The sequence below is a fragment of the Cotesia glomerata genome, linkage group LG3 (assembly GCF_020080835.1).
Source record: "Cotesia glomerata isolate CgM1 linkage group LG3, MPM_Cglom_v2.3, whole genome shotgun sequence".
Classification (NCBI taxonomy): Eukaryota; Metazoa; Arthropoda; class Insecta; order Hymenoptera; family Braconidae; genus Cotesia; species Cotesia glomerata.
The window spans coordinates 7902281-7928102 of record NC_058160.1 but is presented as its reverse complement, the minus strand read 5'-3'; the positions used below and the strand labels follow the sequence as shown (position 1 = coordinate 7928102).

Here is a 25822-nt window from a genome sequence, read left to right as displayed (position 1 = left end):
TTATTTTAAAGTTGATGATGGTATATGCTTTCTGCTTTCCTGCTTTTTCAAGAGTTGATTTATTAATTCGGGGATTCACTTCTTTATTAAGAAAAATAAATATTTCAAACGAATAAAATTTTTAAGATAACATTTTTCTTAGATCAAGTTGTCTTTTTCTTTTTTTCTAGTGAGCAAGGTTTTAATCTGATTGAATATTCAAACTCATCAATCAAGCAGATTTTAATAAATAAACTAAAATGTATAAGTTCAGATCATAAAAAAAAAAATGGGCAAGTTTTATGCCAATAAATTTTCGATCAATGTAGCTTCGCGAATTGATTCAAACAATATGAATGAAACAGCGTAATGCAATAAATTGAGAATAATTGTCTCTTTACCAAGGTTATGCAATAATATTTATTAGCCATGATTATTCGCAATAATTTATTTAACTCATTTTGCTTGATTAATTAAATGCGTAATTTTATATTAACTGTAATGGGGATCAAACATTTACACAACTCAAGTTTTTTCATAAAATTTTCTATAAATATTATAATACTGTATATTTATCGATAAAGTAATGCGCAGAAAGCATGAAATCGTTCATGAAGCTTCATGTTATAAATACGATAAGTTAAAAATCATCTCTCACATAAACTTTAAAGACAATAAAACCTTCGTACAAAATGGTTATTAATTTCTTACTTATTAGATGATATTATTAATATAGAAAGAGCACAATGACTTTTCATACTTTTATGATCTTCTTAATCTCTTTATCATTTAAACATCGCGTCAATCATGTTTAGTGGGTTGTTTTAAAATGCATGAGTTCCTGGTATCTCTTTTTAAAAACATCAAACTCGTTTACAAATTAAGCTCATTATTAAAAATTTTCTTGAGCTTACATAAAAATTGCCTGCTTTAATAAAGCTTCTTGAAGTATACGTTTATCTTTTATTTAACAGAATAATTTTTCAATACCATCGATATTTAAATCGATTAAAATTTTTTCTTTGCTCGGATAGAAAAATCTGTACTTTATTTCTAATTTGATTAAATATACTACTACTGGCAATCCGTAAAAAAATTTTCTGATGTAGCCTGATTTATTCAAATATAATTTCTGAAGGGAGCGCCTTTCTACACTACCTCAACTAAACTTTCACTCATAAAGCCTTACAACGGACTTCAATTGGCTCTAATCTATTCTCACCTAGACTCACATATACTCCAAGCCGGAAAAGGGTTAATACAACATATTAATTCAAGTACATATGGATAAGAAAAATAAAAAATTTTAATAAATACCTTTTTTCATTCCCATACATAGCCTGATAAGACCAAATATGACCACATTAGGCCATCTATGGCCATATCAAAACATTTCTTTACGGGTCTACTTGTGATATAAAAAACAGTTTAAGTCTTCACTTTAATACTTTTTAGATTAAAAAAAAACAGTTTAATAATATGCAAATAAGTTTTTAAATTTCAATCTCTCCTGTTACTCGGGTGGCCATAAACTGATTAAAAAGTTTATTTTTCATTTTGATGTATCAATATATTGATGTTACACAAATTAATATAATATCGGAAAATAGTTGAAATGAAAATAGTTAGCTAATAGTTTTATGGTTTTTTACGAAATTAATATTAATCTTAATATATTCAAGAAAAAGCGGAAAAGGAAATATATATTTCTGTATCGAAGAAAAGAAAATATCTAATTTAAAAAATTCTCACTTTGTTTCAATAGATCGACTCAGTAGCCATAAGGAAGGAATTGTCGGAGTTAAAAAAGCTTTTTCCCCAAGTAACGTCCTCATCTTACTAACTATGTTATTAAAATAGCAACAAAAAATTGAAAAAAAAAAAAATAGTTCAAGAATTTATAGATTAACTCATTGATAATAATATAAGATGAAATATTTTTTAATTTTGGCAAAAGATATATACTTCATCTTGATATATTCTGAGTTTGATGTTTAAGTTTAACATTAAGAAAGTATGATGTTGATCTCAAAAATTACAGATAAGACAGTACAATCCTTTTTTTCAGATCTAGGTCAGAGGTTTCGCATATTGAACGAGAATAAAACGCAGCAGTCTATTTTTGTGGTATGCCCGGGTGAATGCAATAAAATAATACAAAACTGAAGATAAGAAAGACAAAATATATCATACATTTTCTTATCAATGCTCATTCATGTGTAAGATTCTTGTGTAAATTATTTCTGGGATAAAGAAATTGCTTGCAACTTTGTAATAAACAGCCGACCTGAGAAATTTTTATACTAGTCTTACATGATAAAATCAAACCTTATTATTTATTTATGCGAAAAAATTTTTGTTTAAAAATATTAATAAAGTGTTTTTTAGAACGTTGGTTTCCTTACTAGTATTAGCTTATCTAATATTAATCGTATGAATGGGATTTTTCATGATTTTGACAAAAATTTCGTGTAAGTTTAGCTCAATTTTCGGTAAATTTTTTAATTTTAGTATACGACAACTTGCAAATATTTTGCAAAACATTATGATCGAATGATAAGAAGTCATATTATACTGTGAAAATAAAATTGATATTGCACGACTCATGATGTGAAGCATCAGAGAGTGCTTTACGATCGAAAAATTTTTTTCGCCTCATTTTGGCGGCTATTTTTATTATTATAGCCTTGTTAGTTCACGGAATCAAGATATTTTGCATACTATTGTCGAGATGATTTAATGGAGATTATTTTCATACTTTTTAAAAATTGATTTACTGCAATAGAATTGGAAAAAAACACCAAAATAGGTGAAAAAATTTTCCTGTCCGTCATGTGTAAAACCCGGAAACACTGTAACTTGTGAAAAAATCCATTATTTGAGTTAAATTTTTTTAAAAAAAATTCTAATCGACGATTGTAGGTCACTGAATGCGAATGATTAATTAATTCAGTGTCGTTTAATTGCAATTAATAAAAAACGAAAACTACAAGACTGTATATCTATATATATCCATGTAAAATTAACATGGATGGTGACATATCTATAGATATTATGTACATTTATTCCACCAGAGGCGCTTGTGCAGTATCTTCCTAGTACAGCTGTTTTTTCGGCAACTAATTTTGAACGACTTATGTTTTTTTTTTTTTTTAATAAATTGAGTTGATATGACTTTTGCTACTCGTGTGTTAGCACACTTGTTTCGGTTGTTGCGCCAAAACAATCGGAGCCGATAGCACCATTCATTTAATTATTTAAGATGTTATTACATTAGGTTATAAATAACAATTTATAAAAAGTGTTCCAATTTTTTATAATTAATTTACGTCATAGATTGCATTTACGCTTAAAATGTAAGCAATCCAAAATCCATAACGTTAAACAAGCTGTTAATAGATGGTGCCTTTGTCGGCTTCCAACATCGTTAAATGTATTTTCAACTGTTAGCGCTGCATTTTATTAATAATAGTTTTTTTTTAACAAAAATTTTTTTTTTAATTTTTAAAGTGAAACTTTTATTACATCGTCTCAAACTTTTTCGTCTGTGTGTTGCATGTTGCGTGACGGTCGGCCGCGGAGTAGGGATAAAGTGAAAGGCGCTCGTCAGAGCAGCCAAGGCCAATATGGCGGCGCCTATAGTTCGCAGCAGCTGACCGTGTAGTGTATAGACTATTACTCATTTGTGCCAGTGCTCCACGCTATTTTTTTTGTTTTTTATTTAAAATATATGTATCTTATAAAATAGTTCATTATTATTTATTTAACCTATTGATAATATCTTTTTAATTAATATTTTTTCAAAAATAATATTAATTACATAAATTTAAAGACTTACAAATATTGTAGCACAAAACTAGATTTTGTTACTAATAAAATTCCGAAAAATTATTAAAATGGTCTATAAAATAAATTTAAAAAAATATGGATAGAATTACTAGATTTGATAAACAAAATGATTAAGCCTGTATTAAAAAATTATGAACTCAATCAGAAGATACCTAAATGTAATAAGTAAGGTAAAAGCCCTAAGTAGCTGCTCATGTACCAGTACATGCTCACTCCATGTATTTGTATATCTATATTTGTGAATATAGATGTACAAATACATGGAGTGAGCATGTATTGGTACATGAGCAGCTACTTAAGGCTTTTACCTTACTACAATATTTATATTTTAGTTCAAGTATTTTAATTCATGAAATTGTTATTATTTTTAAAAAAATATTAATTAAAAAGAAATTATCACCAAGTTAAATAAAAAGTAAAATATTTAATTGACCATTTTTAGAATTGATTAATAATATGAATAATATATTTCATATTAAATGGTATTTCTATCGAATTTAAAAATAACAACGTTTCGATGGATATTTTTCGACTACCCTCTATATGAGTTAACTTATAAGTTAACCATAGTCAGTAAAAGAAATCTATATTTTTAATTATATTTGATAGCCAACTTCATCATGTCGCTTTTTTGGGACATCATGCGCGCGCAGCTCAAAAATTTCACTCTCATCTAAACGCGCTAAAACAAGTATAACTTCAATAATAAGCTATCTTATTTCAATTAAATGTTCTTTAAAAATAACAAGACAGAAAATGCAACTTCTACTATCTTCAGAAAAATTCAAACAGCTATTATTTCTTAACTTATTGACCTACTTAGCTAATCTCTGAACTTATTTGAGATAATCGTTTGAGTAACATATGTACTAAATTTCACTAAGATCCGTTAATGACTATAAGCACAATCGCTGCAACATCCCCTAGTCTGACCCTTTTCATTTACCAATTATCAAGTTAGGATTAAAAACACAATTTTAATACCCTAAATTGATTAATTTTCTGAAAATTTTTAGTTGAATGTCAACAATCCAAAAAAAGTTTCACTTGCATCGTGGTTTCATAAAACCACACAATAATTTTTTTGCATATTTTTCGTCAATAGAGAAAAACATAAGCTTTAACATGGTATTTGAATTTTTAATAGTGGTGAAGAATTAAAATAGATCTATGCGTCACAAAAAAACATTTTTGAGAAATAAGATTTATGGTGATTCGATAGTTCATTAAAATATAATCGTTTTTGCTCTATTTATCTACACAATTAATACTATTAACATTCATACTATTCATTCCACATCAACAACGATGTAAACTCGCTAAAAGTGATCATTTAAATTTAATATTGCTCGTATATTTTTCGAATAATTAATGATATCCTTCATCCATTGAATTATTCAATGTAATTAATTATTAACAACCAAAATTTACTAACATTACTAACAAAACTAACACAACCTTTCATTTTTTAATTTTCAGATGTGCCAATAATGCGACTAATGATGGTTGACATGGTCTAGAAATTGACATCAGTGTTCGTAGAATGTACATGGTAGTGACGAAAAATGAAGACAGTAAAACGCTCAAATAACTGATTTGGAAATCATCACTGTTCAAAAAAATCGACAATTTGAAAGATTAAAAATATTGTTCACATATGGATGATATAAATTGTACCGCGAACATGTTAATTGCCGAAAATGCGAAGAGCAGGCAATGGATTGAAACTGGATTTGACAGAACACACACCAGGTAGCTCATCATCACGGTTACCTAATTTGGTGGAACATGCGGAGAGTAGCACCTGTCAGGGAATTACCGGTATAGCCGGTGAAAATTTGAACAGTAAACTGCCAAACGTCGTTGAAGGCTCCATGGACTATGGTAACGAGCGGCGGTCCTCCCGTTACCTGGATTATGATCCCAAGTGCTTCCAAGAGAGTCAAACAGCTGGAGGTTACATTGACAGTAGTGATGGAGCCGCGACTACCAATGATGTCAGCTACGGTGATAGAAGTTATTTAGCTCGGAGCTACGACAGAAATTTATCGGACGCAGGTTATGATAGGGACAATGTAGATCGATACAATAGTAGACTTTATCCAGACGAAAGCGTAAGATATGACAGAACAGCAGATCGGTCTTATCAGGAGTCTGATTTGGACGCTCCTTACGAAAAAAAGGATAACCAAAAGCTTAGAATTTACAATCAGGATTCTCACGATATTGGAAGAAGGTATTCTCGAGATCTGGGGAATTACGAATACTCGTCTCGATATGCTGAAGAAACCCTTAAGCTCGAGCCGAAAAAAGACCATTGTCATCTTACTGATAAAATATATGAGCCGGTGAATAAAGTTTACGGCAGCATAGGAAAAAGTGGATACGAATCGGGGGTAAAAACTCGGGAATCATCTTATGAGCTCGGTACTTGCAGTAATTCGGAAATAGTTGGCAGACTCAAATACGAGAGCAAATATGATTCTAGTGCTAAAGTTTATGGTACTCTACCTAGATATGAATCATCCGGGAAAAGTTATGATGGCTACGATACAGCCGGAAGGTCTTATGAATCAAAATACGATGATGGAACTTACGATTCCGGAACCAAGGGATTTCAATCTTCAACGTCTAAGTATGAACTTAGCACTTGCAAAAGCTATATTCACGAGAGATCAAAGTACGAGCCTGTTGCTCGGTATCAAGATACATCCGTTAAATCCTATGATCAGACTTTGAAAATAAGTGAATTGGGCACCAGTTCGAATGTGTATCAAAGGAAACAGAATTCCGAATCTACCGCTGCTGTAACGTCAACTTCGGAGAAAATCAATGGATATAAGAAAAATAACTTTGAAGCATATGGAGTCTACTCTGATCCAGAGGATGATCACGGGTTTATTTCTGAAAAGAAAACAACTCCCTATACGTACAAAGGAGTTGTGGTAAATGCTACCGGAGAATCCAGCGTGGTGGATCAAAAAAAGGCTAAAGATCCCCAACAAACAACAGTTACCTCGAGTCCTTGGTGTAGACCCACCATTTTACTGCTTCTTCTTGTACTTCTTATTGTAATTTTCGTTCTCATTGCTGGGATATTGTTGTATTTTAATTGTAAGTATAATAACACTTTCTTTCTTATTTCACAATGTTAATAATTCTTTTTTTTTTTTTTTTTGTTCAAATTGTAAATTCAAATTATCAAGGTGTAAGTTGTCGATAATAATTTATCTTGTAGTAATGACTTCCGATAGTAATAACTCAGGGTTGTGTCTTTGACATAGAACAATGAAATAGCAAAAAATTAAAGAATAAAAAATAAAGAAAGAGTCAAGAAGTTACCTCGATGTCGGTAGCACGTGCTGGTGATACGTTAGTGGGGCGTAACTGTCTCCCCTGCAGTTTTATGTGTCGAATTTGACATGCCTGGCACGTAGAAACTTGCCACTAGCGAAACTGTTTGGTCGGAATTACAATGTGTTCCGTAATGAGAGCAATGAGGACACAGTATCCAAAACGATACTCTACGGGTAAAGGAAAGGGAACATTAGTAAAGAAAGAAAAATGTTGATTTCAGAACGCTATTATTTTGTTTTGTCAAAGTCACGTCAATTTATTTTTACTGGGATCACTATTCTTGTTTTATGATTTTTTTATTGGCAAACATTTTGTCGCATAACTCTTCAAGTTTTTCATACTTTTAATATTCTGCTGTGTAATGTTGATCACTTTGCAACAATTTAGCAAATTTAAAAACTCTTCAAATACGTTACTACTTCATGATGCGTCAAATAAAAGGTTAATAAAAAAAACAGTTATTTATTTATTTTATTTATTTATTTCTAGCATACAGGTCTATAGAGATGCGAAAGCATCTGTACATAGAGTTAGATATTAGATAAATTATCCTAATTTTACAAAATATTTAAAAATATATATAAAAATACAAAATGCATAAATAGTTTGAGGAAAAATAGATTAAAAAATCGAAGATATTTAAATCTTTTTATTGCTAATGGCTCAAAAATTTTGTTTTGTAGTGTAGAATAACACATATTTTTGGACATAGCTGAAACTACGACAAATTGGATATTACGAATAGTGGAAAGTAAAAGTTTATTACATGGGCGTGTGGAAAGCTTCTACTTTCTACCCTTCGTATCGCTAGTTACCGTATGATTAGCCACAACTTATATTTTTTCTAGAAAAAATCAAATTGATTGAAAATTTTTCTTCAAAATACTTTTACACTATAACCTACATCTATGATTTTAAAAACTAAACTAATTCTGTTCAGTTGACTTAATTTTTTTTTAGCTTATAAAATAAAAATAAATTGTTTTACCGTTTTGGTTATTGCTAAGTGATATTTAGTGGATATTTTTTCTTGATTTATTTTTTATAGCTCGGTATAATTATTAAAAAAAAAAAAAAATCATAATCTAGGTATTAAAAACATAAATTTCTACGAAATATGCTTTACCATTTTTGAAATATTTTATTTAGTCTTTCTTGTTATCGACAGTTTAAATCTATTAATATTTGACTAAATAGAGTTTAACTGAAATTAATCTCCTGCTGCAATATGTTAATTTTATGAGAAGTGATAAAATATTAACGTAAACACCGAGAAATCAAGTGAAAAATTAATTAAGTTAGCAAAAATGCATGTGACCTAAAAAAAAAAATATCTATATATATTTTAGTAAGTTTTTGTTTTACATATAAGGTTGAATTTTTATAAGCAATTAATTTACTCTATTTCAATGAGTTAGAAGTATTATTAATAAGATGAATTAGTTACTATTCTTTCGATAAAACAGTAACTAACAACGTTTAAGGAATTTTTTTTACATATTATACATTTTTGTAATTACTTAGTAATACACATATAATATACCGAAGTTACGGTAACCTTTCCAGTTTCAGTTCACAGTTTTAGCAGTGATTACAGGTAATTTTATTGCATCTTTTTTACTTTTAAGAAAGACTTTCTAGTTGAAGCTACTATTTTTTTTTTTCCCTTCAAACTTCTTTACTCTCAACCAAAATGTACTATGATCGAAAAACGTTCTTAAGATTTTACTTAAAAGTATAAAGAAAGAGTACGCGGTGAGAAGGAAAGAAAATAAGATAGAGAAGTGAAAGAAAGAGCGAAAAATAATAAGAAAAAGTAAGATGAGGTGAGAGAAAAAAAAGTAAAAGGGAGAGTTTCTAGGATTTATCGGTGTTAGACTTATTAACTTTCAAGTAAAGTTAACATTAATCTTGGGTAAACTTCGACAGATGAGTGTAGCCAGCTTCAAATCATACGATCAACATTTTATCCTATCCTCCACTTCTTTAGGATTTCACTTTATTTTTATCATAAAAACTTTCCTTTGATTTATTTTTTATATCTTTATACAGCTAATAGATTGGTCGAAAAGAAAATTATCAATTTATCTTAAAACCACCATCTAGTGACATGGTTAAAAATCACGCAACAAATGCTTTTGTTGACATTTCAAATAATTTTTACAATTTTTATTTTTAAATGAATTGATTGAGTTTATGTGATTAGAAACTATCAAATGGCATATAAAAATCAATTCATTAGATGTTTCTCTAGAACATAACGGTAATTATTTTTCTGAAAAGTGCTGCAAAAAATTTAATTTTAATTTTTTTCAATATTCAACCATAACCTAGTATTAACCGCCGAATTTTAAAATAATTAATAGTATTTTAAAAATTTTTTTTAGTAAAAATAGGAAGTCTCATATTCTTCGTAATGATATTCTGATTATTTTTGCCAAATTTCATGAAATTTTATTCACGTGAAGCCCCAATCAACGACTTTGAAAAATATCCTCGAAATCGATAAATGTAAAACATTGTATACGCTCTTAAATTAAGTAAAAAAGACTCCTGCTTATGCAGATATTTAATTCAAACATAATGTTTCATAATTAAGCCCAGGTTCTTTGAGACAATTAAATTTATATTTTCAACATGATACTTACCTACGAGCTAGTTGCTTGTCGTCCACTTCGCGTGATGTAAATTGGAATTAAGTTATAATTGGATTTAATAATATGGTTGAAATTATTTTTTTAACTTCAAAGCTTCAGCTCGCAATTATCTTTTTGGAGATTTTGATGAACTTTTAGAATTTTTATTAAAGCTACGTAAAATGTATTGATTTTAAGAAAATCTTTTTAAATGGCAAATAAAGATGAAGACATTAAATTTATTGTGCATCTATTTCGTTATCGGTATGTAACGTGTCTACGGAAATTAAGGGACTATCAAATTTTATTCTTTAGTTCATAAATCTTTTTAACTACTTATAAAAAAAAAAATATAGTTTTAGTTAAGTAATTTCGTAGGACGTTTAGCAAGTGGCGAAAGGTATCTTCGACTTTTCGCTTGTTAATCGGTAAATTTAATAGGTGAGTGCTCCTCAAAATTAAGTAATAATAGTGAAATTACTTCCTTTTATGTTTCTAAATGAAACTTTCAACAAGTATCAATCTTTTTGACCGCGAAAATGTATGAAATTAGATTAATCAGCAAATTATGTTTATTAATGTTTACTTAGGCTGACAATAATTTGTTCGAGTCAGTTTGTTCCTTTTCTTCAACACACCGTAAGAAATTGTGGTATAAAATTTCGATAAACACATTTCACCTTTATCAAAATAATAAAATTTTTCAAAGACTTTGATCTAAGTAGCAGTAAAAATAGAAGATATACCGTAGCATTACAGAAATTTTTAGAAGCGTCAACTAGTGGAAGGTTTAAAAAAAATCTTCAGTAAAGACTTCAAAATGTAATTCATGAAACAAATATTTCGAAGATAATTTGGTATAGATAGACATTTGTTTTTTTACGTACTAGGCTTTATTCTAGCGATAACAGGCGTCTTTATCCGTGGACAAAATATCATCGGTCTAAATATTTTTCAGATTAGTGTTGAGAAATAAAACTATAAATCTCTGATCATTTCGTTCTATACAAGTGTTCATTTTTATTTGACAAATAAAAAAAAGAGAACTATCTTCAGGCAATCTAGTGAGTTACATTGAATTATTTAATTGATCTGTTTTTCTGCTCTTACTTTTCAGTAACAGATTCTTCATTTGTACAAAAAATTATCATCTCTATTTTCTTGAAAAGCGGATAATCACTAGCTTAAGGGGTTTCAAAAGCAAAGCCTACTCTCTTAAAAAAATTGTTAGCAAATTTAAAAACACTTTGTCTCAGAGATGATAAGTAATAGAACGCCTATATCATACATAAGTAATATTTATCAAACGTTTTTCCTTCTACGTAAAGATTTTGATTGATATGACACCAAAATTGTTTTATTTTCTGTAAAAAAAGGTATTAACTATCAAAAAATATTTTTTCTTCATTCAATAAGTTTTAAAATAATAATATACGACGTTAATAAGTATCGAATGAATAGATCTACGTTTATCAATTCAATTTTTAATAAATTTTATGACCGAGGAATAAAAATGCACGTAAATTTATGCATAGCAAGTTTATTTTTTGTCTCGTAGTTTAAAGAGTCAGGTCGACTCAACATTTGTTTCTATTGTTCGATAAGAAAAAACAAATGAGCAAAAAAAAAATAAAAGTGCAGGCATAGTCGGAGACGAGTTACGTACTTGAAAGAGGTGCGAAGAACTGGTGCTTGCAATTATAGCTGTACCTGAGAATCCAATTTTACACAAGACTCATTTATATGGTATGCTTGGGTTCCTTTTCCTCGTTTTCTTCGTCTGCCAACAATTTTTTTATACGGTATTTCCTTCTGTTAAAGAAGAGATATTTGCATAATTTGTTTTGGCAAAAATTTCATAATACTTGTCCCATATTTCAAGTATGTCTAAACATTGTTGACTATCGTTAGCGTTTCTGCTCTTCGTTTCACAAATTGTGCATCTGAAAAAAAAAAACAAAGATTAAATGTCTTGAGCTTAAAAATAAAAAAATCTGTTAAACAAATTTTTGTTGAATAGATGATTGTAGAAATATTATAAGATCCAGGGCTTCTTCAATTTTTCAGTAACAGTTATCGTAGTTCTGAGGTCAACAAGAGCAATAAGATAAAATGTAAGCGGGTGTTTGGCAGACAAGCAGTTGGCAATAGTATGAGTGCTGTTGCAGGTTGAAAATGAGGATGAAATGGAGAATAGCACAGAAAACGTTCATAAAGGCAGATTCTCAAACACGTGCCTTACATACTAAATTTCCGTATTCGATTAAACCCGAGATCTGTTTTAAAGCCAGAACTAGTGACATTTACGAACGTGAACCGGAAAATCTTGAACTATAATATAAAAAAAATTTTCTCTTATCTTCTCCTTTGTTATAAACGCTCAAGTGTTAGAACTATTTTATATAAGAACGAGTTCATTGTAGTAACAGTGATGAGTGATGACTTATGAACACCGGTTTTTAAGTCAGGCATTAGATGTTCACAAAATACTTTTCCAATTTAATTACTTTTATAACAGACTTGATATATTTTATTTTATCATCAATAAACCCCAAATAAGTTATCCATTATGTCGTTTAATGGATGATAAATAAATTATTTTCGTTTTTTATTAATTAAAAATTATTAAACTAGATGAAGGTGTAAAAAATTAATAAAACTATTTCTATAATCGGTAAGTATCAACTGATTTTACCATGATAGTTGTAACCCTTAGAAAATTACAAACCATTTGGTTTGATGTGTATTAATACTCCAGTAAAATTTAGATAAAAACTCTAATTAGAAGTGTGTTTTTCTATCCATCCGTTCCAATACTAAAAAAAAATTATTGAAAATCAATTATAACTGAATTAATGAACTGAAATTTTGTATAAAACGTAAATTGGATTATTTTACTTATTTAGTAACCCTTGAAAGTCTAATTGATAAAATCTAAAATAGTAATAAATGCACAAATAACTTTTTAAAAATGCCTAGCTAGTTTTAAAACGTAGAAAATTATTCTGTGTTTTTCCTGCTGATAAATATTAAGTAAATAAAATAACAAAAAATATGTATATCATTAAATTTGATGCACGTATAAATTTCAGTATTATTTAAAGTTAATAAATTTACAAATTTTATTTAACAACATGTATGAAATTAACTTCAACAAAAAATTTTCAGCGTCTATTTTGAAAATGACTCGGAAATTATATGAGAACAATTGTTGTAAATAAAAATAAAAAGAAAAGGTTTAAACAATAAATGCAGGAAGATAAAATGAATACTGAATCTGTAAATGATTTTATACTTTTGTGATTTTATGATTACAACCGATTCTGCTGAAATTACAAATATAAAGTGAGAGATTGTAGAAATAATAAAATATTGAAACGGTCCTTCGTGATGTTAAAGCACAAATTCACTGTCGAAAGTTTTCTCATATTTCGCTCACTTTTTTCGTTCTCAGAAACTTTAGTCGAAATGTATTGAAGAAAATCAATCACCCTTAAGCAATATATAGCTCCCCTATTTTGATCGCTGTTTTTCTTGTTCATTTCTCTCTTTATCAGTTAAATAATAAATTTTCTCTGTCAAACGTCACTTTGTTTGACCTCATCATCAATAAAATTGAATGATAGATCACATTAAATGATTAGTTTTAAACTAATAAAATGTGTAAAAGTCAATTTGTGACCATAAAGAGTTGATGGTGTCTATGGAAAAGTTGTTGCAACTTAACGTGTACACTGAAAAAAAGTTTTTTTCCATCCAGGAAATTTTTCCTTCCAGTAAAGAAACTGGTATTCCTGTGAGGGGAATTCCAAACTAAAAAGTATAGTGGTTTTTAAAAAACTCGATTTCTTCCTCAGCAAAATACCAAAGTAGAACTATGACTGATTTAACCTCATTTGACACAGATGCAAATGATGTGTTTATAATACTGTGGATCTTTTTGATTATAATTAATAAATTAATAATTATTAATTTATCAATTATAATTAAATTAAAAAAATTAAATTAATTATAATAATTCAATTGAAAAAAAATTGAATTAATTATTAATTAAATCGTTAAAAAATTGAATTTTTAATTACGTAAATCCCATTCGAGCAAATTTTTTTGGTACCGAAAGATCCATCCAAATTATGATATTAAATATAATACAACTAGGTGATTGTTCAATAAATTATAAATCAGCTCAACTTTTCAATGATGTAAGCAAACACGCCAGAACTGTGAAATTGGAGGGAAAATCAGAGAATTGGTTGCGCCACTGCTGCGGTTGCTATGGTAACGCAGCATAAAATTTTAGCTCCAGAAAAAACTTAGGTATTCTTAGACGAAAAATACCAGTTTTGTTATATTAAGAAACGTATACTTATTGGATATAAAAAAACTTGGATAAAAATATTTTGTATTCTGGGTGGAAAAAAAACTTTTTTTTTTTAGTGTGCTATTATCAGAGGTCCAGTCAAAGGGATATTATCCATTGATAGCTGAGATAGTGACACTGACACTCGAGTAGATTATGGCGACATGTGTCAACTACACATGTTGACGCATATCCTTACATGACGTAGTATCGACGGAAGTTAATATGTATGACTATGTACATAACAGGAAAACGTTATTGCATACATGTACTGATACCCGTTACTTTGATGGCTTTAAGTAGCTTAAACGACTCAACCCTTCGGTTCAAACTCGTATTTTGAGGCTACACAAATGGATGGATACGTGTAACGTTGGCGAGAAAGCTCTTGTCCAGTCTGGTAAACTCTCGGTTCGTTAACACGTCACACTTTCAGGATGTTGCACATGTTTATCTTCCAACTATCACTGTAGATGATGGGATCATTTAACTTAATCTCGGCGATTATTATCGCAGATAGCAGCTGCAATAGATTCATGTCCTTTTATTTCTAATGCTTTTAGATAGGGCCTATTTAGCTAGGGAAGGGTTATTACGACGGTACTCTTACTTTGCTATATCAGTCTGACCTCATTTCTTGTTACCGCTAGCTTTCAAGGTTCATTATAGAAGCTTTCGATAGTCTTACGTATGACAGGCATCACCCCGATGCATTAACTATAGAAGCTCCAATTTTCTCGTTACTTAGGCATCGTAAGGCGACAAGAAATTTACTTTAAGTTAACTTTCTATATCATCAACATTAACCACTGATTTAATCTTTATGTAATGGGGCTTGTTATATAAATTAACGGAGTACTGATTATATTTTGGTCTTTCCTCGCAAGGTGGAACGGCTTAAAAAAATTTTTTTCTTGCTCTCCTAGCCGAAAGTACGCTCTTCCTGGCAGCAATTTACTCCAGGAAGAGCAACTTTTATGGCCTGCTCTAACGCATGCGCGCTACGCATATTTTCTGGCTCGGCAGCACAGAACCTCGCTTTCTTTCGCATTTTCGTGGCGCGACCGGCCTATACAGCGAGTTTCAGCTGTATATATAACAGTCACAACATCGTCTGTATGTAACATGTCAGCGCATAAACTAACCAAAAAATGTCAAAAAAATAAAAATAATTTTTAACTAGATCATTGTTAATGAACTATTTAATAATAATACTGCACAAATAATTTATATAAAAAGTTTAAAAAATAAAACATAATAGTTTTGTGAATTTTATTTGCTTTTCTTATATTTTGATAGTTAGTAAAGCATTGTTTATAAAACGATCTATGTACTCTACAAACTTGTAATAATTTAATTTCAATCTTTCTTAGCCGTCGAATTCTAATTAAAAACTAATTTTTAATCAACTTAAAAAAATAAATTCTGTAATTAGAATGAGTTTAAATATTTGTGACAAATTCTGTGCATGATATCACTCTTAATCAGAGCATTTGTTAGTAAAGTTTAAAATAACATTTTTTTTCAATTTATTAACTTTTATTTTTATTTATTTTTATACCCGCCCAGACCAGCAAAGCCTCGGCTACGCCTCGGCCATCATATCCCATACGCCAGGAAATCCAACTTTCTGGCCTTGGGTTGTAATATACTATTTTTCGAGCCTTAATCAACTATTTAAAAGATAACATGATCAAATTTTAAGTAAATTCTGACATGAGGACCAATGCAATAGATAGATTTCTATGAAATCTACCTAAAAAAAGTACCTGTAGGGAAAACTTTTTTGGAACAAACCACATTTCAGTCAGTCAACTCGGTTCAGAATCTGACAGAAATCAAATTAATTTTTTCGACAAAGAGAAAAGTGAATTTTAAAAAAGACATGACTCACGTTATAATTTAAGATTATTCGATAATAGTAGACATTAACAATTCAAAAAATTAACAGTTTAGATACCAAGTATTTTTGTTCCCAAGTGTAGTTATTTTCATATTGCATAAAAGAAATATTAATTGTTTTTCCTTATTAATAAATTTATATAATAATTTATTGTTTATATTGTTATTCATCATAATGGAAAACATATATAAAAAATAATTTAATTAAATGTCAACAAAAAAAAGCTTACCTGTCAGTTAAGATGGATTACCTGCAAAGTCTGTAAGATATAGCCAGCCGCCATTTTGATGTAGTTATTTGTAATTTAGTAATGCCTAATAATCTCGATAAAATCCGATTATCAATTCCAAAATTTTCTTTATTGATTTTGTGCACAACCATCAAAAGTTTTTTGAAAAAAATACAGAGTTTTGATTAATTCTGATTTAAAATATTAGGTGGCAAATAAGTATCAGTTCTATATGTTAAATATATGACTCATTTTGAAATGTCGAAGTCATATTCCTAATTGGTAGAAATATATATTGTTAGAAATGTCTATGCAACATGAATTATAGCATCCACTAACATAGAATATACCAGAAACTTTTTCCATGCATTACTTAGTCTATATCTTCTTTAAGGTATTGATCAAAATTTCTCGCAATGAAAATATAAATACTGAACATTATTCTCTTAATTTTTATAAAGAATGAGCATACGATAGTGATTATAAATTAGTTATAGTTGTAGGTAACAGAATATTGATAGTAATACTATTATTTTTTTAATTTCAGATATGTCCTATAAACCACGACATCCGGTAATTGAGGGTAAGTTTTCTCTATAGTAAACATAACAGTATTCATGTTTATATCGTATTTAAAATGACACATCGTTTAAATTTTTATGGTAATATCTCAGCGTAATATTTTATGCTGAAGAATGTGAATTTCATAGAATATACTAGAGAATGTGAAGTGGAACTACTAACAAAAGTAAAACCAGCCCTTAAAATATTTAATAAAGTATAGAATTTTTGCAATAATGTACATGCACATCTTGATATTTTACTAACAACAAAATTTTTTGGAGCATTTACTCCATGCAAAATTAAAAATTTTGTTAACATAATCGATAAATAATATAAATATTGTTGTAAGATAATTTGATACTCATAAAAGAATTTTGATTAAAAATATTGAAAGCTCTTGAAATTATTATATTTACTGACAAAATAATCTAAAAATGTGAGTGTCGAATTACAAAGCATACGAAATCAAACGCGTATACTTGACACATTTAAACATGCATTTAGTAAGAATAACGTGTCAAAGAAAGCTGATGATCATATTATTTTACCAAAGTATAAATTCCATAAATATGAGTGTTAGATTCATAAGATATTTTGCATATCAGGTATGGATTTTTTTTTTTTATTTACCGAGTCCGCTTCATTTAATAATAATAATTATCATCAATAAGATAAAAAAGACAATAACACTAAGAATTTTTACTTTTTGTTATTTCAGAAAATTAAGTGATTAGATTTATAATTTTAACTACAAGTATCTTTTTCTTCAAATGAAACACATGTAAGAAATAATGAATAATTAAAGTGACGAAATTTGCTAATGAAATCTATTTCCGAAGACATATCTTTAAGTACGAATGAAATCAAGTTTTACATAAATTTTTCTTGTTTATATTTTATAACCAAGGGATTTAAATCAAAATTAAAACCTAATAATTTATAGATAACACGCTCGAACTCCTCAGACTGAGTTAGTGTATTTCAGTTGGGCGCCAGCCTTTGTACATACTAGTTTAACGTGCAGCTTAATGAATTATTGTGAAACCATAGAAAAAGATTACAGTTTATATATTATGTATGAAATTTAAATATTTACTCATTTCTTCTAGACATTTCATTTATCTTAATAATTGAAAATTGTTTCTTAATATAATGTCAATTACTCGGGCTTACATTGAAAGATAAATCTGTCAGTTTGAATGACACTTATCTTTTGAAATGAATAATTACATTTTGAATCCATTTGAATCAAGTATATTTAAAGACCCGTAAATAGCTTCTCATATTGAGTTTTGATATTACTAAAAAAAGTATTAATTGAAATAGGGCACATTATGGTTGAATATTTAGTTCAAATGAAAAGGAATTATTTAATTATTTAAGAATAATCATTTTTGCTATATTTGAAGATGAGATTCAGAAATTTTGAACCTTATTTTAAATAATATGAATGGAAACTAACAGTTATAATTTTTAAAAGTCTAAATTTCAAATTTATTAACAATCAGAAGAAAAAAGGGTAAACCGGGTCCTATAAAAAATTATAAGAAGAATCAACTATTTATTTTTTTTTTTTATTTCACTTAATCATTAGGTAAAAAAGAAAAAGATTTTAAGGAGCTCATTTTGCCCACTTTTCTCCCTTCCCATGAGTAAATATTATCTCTTTTAACCGATAACTTAAAATATTTACTCAAAAACAATTAATAAAATTTTTGTTTTTTTTTTTTTTACAAAAGTGTACTGAACTCTGAACCGTATTAAATTGATAGCTTTAGCGATTTTACCTATTTTGCTTAGTATGCTTGGTTAATGAAAGGCTCTAAGATATTCTATATAGTTGAGATATTATCAAAAACAGCGCTTTGCCAAAGTGATATACTATTTTCATGATTTCGTCGTTGTTTTATGGAAGACTTGCATGTTAGTTGTTTGAACTTATGCCTAATACGGTCTTCTACAATCCTGGTCTAGTGTTAGTCCCGGAAAAGAGTCCTTTTACTTCATTCACATATGGCCCAGTATTACTATCTTCACTACATCAAACAGAGCGTTTTTGTGATTGTTTCCATATTATCTTGAATAAAAGTAAATCATCATGAAAATTATTTGAGATTGTGAGTCACGATTCTTAAACTATATAACGAGAAACATTAAGCTAGCAGTGATATACTATTTTACTTATTCATTCACTTTATGCTATTTTATGAAAATAATTGGTTTAATAAACACGTAGATTTCTTTAATGTAAATCAAAAAATTCTTCGTGAAATCGTGAGTGTAATGATAACGTAAATGAGGTTGAAGCAATAAAATAGTTTTCGATCAACAAGATAAATTTAACGATAATAGAAAAAAATTTGGAAAAACTAAAATTGCATGATTCGCATGCTCAAATTTGATGAAGTAAAAAGAAAAATTGTGCATGCATTCACTGAAAAAAATTGTCACATATCTTTCTATATTATCGACAATAAATATTAAATTTTTTACAATAGGTATGTGGTTGAATAGTATGTGCAACGGAGAATAAAATGTACTTAAATGCATAGCTGAAAAAAGAAAAATTATATATTGGCGACAAATTTTACGGAAAAAAATTTAGGTCTGAAACTCTTTTTATTAGTTTACATTTTATTTACTCACTCAATATTTTATATTAAAGATTTCTGTTGATCATTTTCACTTGGACTGTAAAAATTATTTTTTCTTGAAAAGTATTTGCAAGCTGTCGGACATGACTCGTAAAAAAGTTTCTGACATGGCCATATTTAGTCTAATCTGGTCATTTAGGTAAATAATTTTTTATAAAAAAAGCTAATTAAGTATTGTTATAATCTTACAGCTAACTCAAAACAAATAAATTTATTTATTTATTTACAATATTTACAACTTAAAACTACGCTAGGCACATTTGTTTTACATTTCTTATATTAATTTTGTTATTTTTATTGATTACTATTTGATTCATTACTTTGTATTCTATCCATAGGTTTTGGGTTGACTCACCCACGTTTAATAAGATGTCTGATTTATTTATGTTTTCATTACAGAGCTATGTTAATATTCATCTACAATTTCTTTTATTTCTGAGATATTGAATGAGTTATGCATATATTTAATTGATGTACCCAGTGGGAATTCAAAATCATGCTTAGACATTTATTTTGTACTCTCTGGTTTTTTGATAGTTCGTTTAGTGGTTGTTTGACCATATTGGGCAAGCATATAACAAAATTGATCTTATGCAGATATTAGAAAATTTTTTAAGGGTGACTCATAAATTGTTTGTACTAATACGAAAAACTCAAAAGAATTTTTACAAGGAATCTCCTTCATTTTATACTACTTAAATAAAACAGTAATTGTAGGTTGAGTATCAACAGCACAGCTAAAAAAATTGCAATGAAGTTTCTTTGCTTTGCAAAGCAGATAACTTCAGAAAGAGAAATGTGGCTGAAAGGTATTGTATTAAATTAAATTTCTCTGCAAACTTCAAAGTTGTCAGTCAGGATTTCAGTGGTTGATACAGTAATTTAATTAGGTATTTGTTTTTTTACTTACTTCTCATTTCTTTATATTCAAATTTCAATCTTTAGTGTCGATTCACTCTACAGAAGCTTTCTTGTTTTCTGCTTGAAGTACAGTAAATTCGTGATCAGCTATATTTAGCCGAGCTAAGTACTCAATAAACTTATTAATTTTAAATATAGTAAGGTATACTTTTGTTATATTTACAATTATTAAGTTTACCAAGAACTTATTTCGCCCGAATATGACCATTGTTTGTATTTTATTGAGCTAATTAAAGTAGAGCATTGTAATCAATATCGATTTGGTATGTTATCGGTAATCTCACAAAAACAACTGGTTTATGTTTTTGATATGATAATAGTAAGCTATTATAATATTACTACGCATGTACTGTTTAATTACTCTTTATTAGCCCCAATCAAATGCACATGCTTAGTTCAATTAAGGTCGTTGTTGCAAAATATATAGTTAATGCTATTGTTTTCTTTTTTTACTCGCTAATGTTGTCTTTCTTACAAGGATAAGTTAATTACTCGCTTTTACATCAGATCATTTTTGTTTACTTAACTAGTTTATTGATAATTTATACAAGTGCGTGTAGTTAGAAATGACCAATATTTAAATATTGACTGTCCCCTGAATGCAAAAACATAAAAATGTGCGGTTTTCTCACTTATTCTATGCAGTTTGTTTAACCCTAGATTGGTCAACAAACGCGACCTAACGACTTTGGTCAAGTGATGAGGGATTTACCGCAATGCTTTTAGAGCGTACAGTGTTGCCAGTTCATACACGTTTGACAAGCAGAGATTAGAGGTGTTTTCGGCAACGCCACGGACAAAAAACTACTTACGACTCTGGTCAAGCGATGAGGAAAGCCCCGCGAATTTTTTTAAGAAATTTTTTTTCAGCAATTTAACGTTTTCCAAGGTGTTTGAAAAAATTATTAAAATATTCTAAAATGTTCAAGGAACAAAGTCAAATTTTTTTGAATAATTTTAGTAAATATTGAAGATGTAATAAAAAAAATATAATTGAGCGCGGCGTCACGCTCATACGTTGACCAGTCTAGGGTTAAAAAATGTTATTTTCAGTTTAAAATACCGTTAGTAAGTAAAAAAGCCAGTTCAACAACACACGAGTGCTGAAAGGCTTATCTACTCAGTTTATGAATAAATAGATTTAATTACCTAACGTAATTAACATAACCGTTCACACAATATTGTGATCGAAAAACGAATGATCGTATTATAATATTTATTTATTTATTTATTTATAGAATAATGAACTCAACAGCTTTAAGCCAATTACAGAGTTCCTTTACAATAATTGCACAAATAATATAGAAACTTGTATGTATGTACTACAATACACACACAGTAATAAAATTGTTGACAGCCAATATTTCAGGCGATATATAAAATTAAAGTTACAACAATTATTATACTAATATATAGATTTTACAATAACATCAGCAAGTGTTCTTATATTCTTGATCTGAGTCAAGTCTATTTCATTATCATACTCATAAAAAATATGTCCAGCACTCATCAGTCTATATATTGGCGCAGACATTGCAAAATTGGTTCTCACACACGGCAAGTAGAATGGAGAACAAGGTCTATTTGCAGGTATTCTAAATCTAATTCCCTCCAACAGTCTCGCACAGTTAATTTGTCCTGTGATAATTCGCGACAATAACATAGCAGATGCATAAAGACGTCTATCATTCAGAGTTAGCAAATTGAATCTTTTACACATACCACGATAGTCAGAGCCATAGTCTGGGTACATACCATCTATTTTCCAGCAGAGAAACTTTGAAAATTTCTTCTGAATTCTGTCTAATTTATTGCTATAAATTTCATAGTTTGGAGACCATACTATTGATGCGTACTCCATTCTGGCTCGGACTAACTAACAGTACAGCGATTTCATTGTTTTGATAGATTTTAGTAGTCTACATGATCAAATTACAAACCCTACGGTTTTCCAGGACTGCGATTCAATTTTATCAATATGAAGGCAGAAATTAAACTTAGAGTCTATGACCACTCCAAGATCTACATGCGTCTGAACACGTTTCACCAGAATATTATTTATAGTGTAATTAAAGATTATTGGCGACTTATTTCTAGTAATAGTTAACATTTCATATTTATCATATCATTATCAGCACATATTTCAGTAAAGTGATCAACAAATTTTTGCAGTCTAGAACAATCTCGGACCGATTCTATACATAAGTAAAACTTCTTATCATCAGCAAAAGCTTCAACCATACACTTAGTCATACAGCTCCAGATCAATAAGTATTACATTAATAAAGATTATAAATAGCAATGGACCCAGGTTTGAGCCCTGTGGAACTCCTGATGTCGATTCATAGATCTCAGAATATATATCCTCATAGGCCACCTTGTTTCTCCTATTTAATAAATATGACCAACAATGCTAGTAAACCCTCAGGAATGCCTAATTCACTGAATTCACTGAATAATATGAAAATGAGTAAATATAAAAATTTATTAATGACAAATATTTTATTTTTAAAGTAATAATGAAAATCTGTCTAATTTACAAAACTATTTATTACTTGATCACGAAATTGTATGAAATACTCGCACAAGTGAGTTAACATTATCTACTCACTATTGTATTTAACCATCTTTTATTTTGCTACATAAAAACTTATAATTTAATACTGCATAAGAAACTTGTTAAAAAAATTTTGAATTTATTTTTATCGATGAATTGATGAATGTAACTTTAAATATAACCTTTATGATATTTCAGTACGGTCAATGTAAATATTGATTTTGTCAATAAGACAATGAGTTTACGATTAGCTTGTTTGATAAAAAAAACAACAAACAATGAAACCATGGCACCAATCTTATAAGGAATAACTTTTAAAAACATCATTTATTTAAATCAACGCTTCCATAAAATGAATATTCATGTATAAAAGATACTAAAATAAGTAAAGTTAGTGAATGAATATTAAATATCGTTTAGTTTTATATTATCTTTTATTTTACTCTCAATAAAGACTATGTTAATAGATAAGTTTTAGTTTATTTACCGATTTTGTTTTGTTGAATAAACGTAACTATCCTCAATCTCAGTTCAAAATATCAAATTTAGGTCTAAAGAATACTGCATTTATTTATTTTGTAATATTTTTTAAATTTGCTCTTAATGATCCTTGACTCGAACATATTGAACTGAGTTTTATAACAATCAAGAGAATGAAAAATTTTTTCCATGATGCATAAATGAGAAAACTTATAATTCATTCAACGACCCTTTAAAATTAGATTTAACAGACAGCCCTTTGTGAGGATTTCTTTTATGTTTATTATGCATTTGGCAGAATATCTTAAACCAAAAAAAAATATTTTTTTTAACTATGACTTTTCATCCCTGATACCTGAAACATAGAAAGTAATTAAACACCAACTTGCGTTCGACCGCTCATACATATGTATTAACGAAAGTAAAGTTTAAGTTCATTAATTCCTGTCACATTCGAAAATTGAAGAGTGAAACTTGATTAAATGAAAATACAATAAATTTTATAAATGATGCATGTAAAAAATTGTTCATACAAGTTTGTCGGTGAAAGTACGTATATAATAAATATAAATTTGTTATACTTTCTTAAATGTTTTCATAAATTTTAAACATGTATACATTTTCCGTCGGAGTTGAATCCATGCGACTATAATCGATCAAAATTTTAAAAAGTTGGAAAATGTTATAAGTACATGCTGTTCATCAGAAACTGACAAGTATTTAGAAGTTTGCACTAAATGTAAAGGATAATGTTTTGAAAAAATAGTGAAATATAGAAGAAAGTTCACTGTTAGCAGCAAGGTTCAAGACCTCAGTGATATTGTTATTTGGCAAGATTTCTTGTTTCACTTAGAAAGTTTATATAAACAACAAAGTTGCTTTCCTTAAATTTATTTTTATAAATAAATTGTTACTTCTTTCACTTGAGTATCTTTAATGACCCAGTAAAGTTTTTAAAATTTCAGTAAATACACGGAAAGAAAATTATGGGAACTATTCCTATACTATTATAGAAACTATTCCTATATCATTATGGGAACTAATCCCATAATATTATGGGAACTATTCCTATAATATTATGGGAATGGTTCCCATAATTCTATAGGAATCATTCCTATACTATTATAGGAATGGTTTCCATAATTTATGGGAACCATTCCCATGAGAGTATAGAAATGGTTCCCACAATACATAGGTATAAATTTTACGCGGAAAAAAAAAATTGGGGCTGCCACATGATACATTCCTATGGAAGATTCATGTGGCAGGCAATAATGGTTAAAACAACAATAATCATTAAATAATAATAATAATAATTTATATTATTAAGAGGATAAGAACAATTTTGTCTCCTGGATAGTCACATGATGAAATCGATTTTTTTAGTGAAATTAAGTGTCATTGCAAAGGACATGACTTGAATTTGTGCCTTTTCAAGGTTTCATATCATTCTCGTCGATAGTCAATTTATGATGATACATATTTAGGTTGCATTCGAAAATGCTCTATCTCTAAACATATAATTGAGAAATGACCTTGTATCTTGTGAACTATTGACATTTTTAAAGATATAAGCTCATATTAATGTTACACTCATCGAGACCTTTCATTTGAGTACCCACATCAATTTTTCCCACATCAATATATTTACATATATCAAAAATGCATGTGGGTACTCAGATGAAAGCTCTTGATGAGTATAACATCGGGATGAGCTTATATCTTTAAAAATGTCAATAGTTTACCAGATACAAGGTCATTTCTTGATTATGTATCTAGACACAGAGCATTTTCGAATGCAGCCTAAATTCTTATTATAATAAATTGACTATTGGTGAGAATGATATGAAACCTTGAAAAGGCACAACTCCAAGCAAAAACCCATTTTATCACATAAATACACTGGCCACAACATTTTCCTTATTCTCTTAATAATATAGATTATTATTATTATGATTATTATTATTTAATTATTATTGTTGTTTTAACTATTATTGCCTACAACATAAAAATCATGTGGCTGCCCCAATTTTTTTTTTCCGTGTATATATTATAGGAATCATTTCGAACTCACTCTGTACGAAGATTTTATCTTTATTTTATTTTGAGAATGATTCCCATAATGGTATAGGAATGATTCCTATAATGTTCTAGGAATCCTTCCTATACCATTATGGGAATAGTTCCCATAATGATATAGGAACCATTACTATATCACTATGGGAATATTTCCTATAATATTATGGGAATGGTTCCTATAATTGTATAGGAATCATTCCTATAATTATAGAAACCATTCCTATACTATTATGGGAACCATTCCCATCATTATG

General features: G+C 28.7%; 1 protein-coding gene across 5 annotated transcripts in view; it reads left to right on the top strand.

The window, feature by feature from the left end:
* Positions 1 to 25822, top strand: part of LOC123261000 (agrin-like) — a 336839-nt gene that overhangs the window by 118387 nt on the left and 192630 nt on the right. For 3 of the 5 annotated variants that reach the window (XM_044722428.1, XM_044722429.1, XM_044722425.1), the window contains exons 2-3: positions 5308 to 6942; positions 16861 to 16896. In XM_044722428.1, coding sequence (XP_044578363.1) covers positions 5529 to 6942; positions 16861 to 16896 — 1450 coding nt within the window. In that variant the 5' untranslated portion in view covers positions 5308 to 5528. The remainder of the gene's footprint in view (positions 1 to 5307; positions 6943 to 16860; positions 16897 to 25822) is intronic. The other 2 variants (XM_044722426.1, XM_044722430.1) reach the window with 2 other exon arrangements.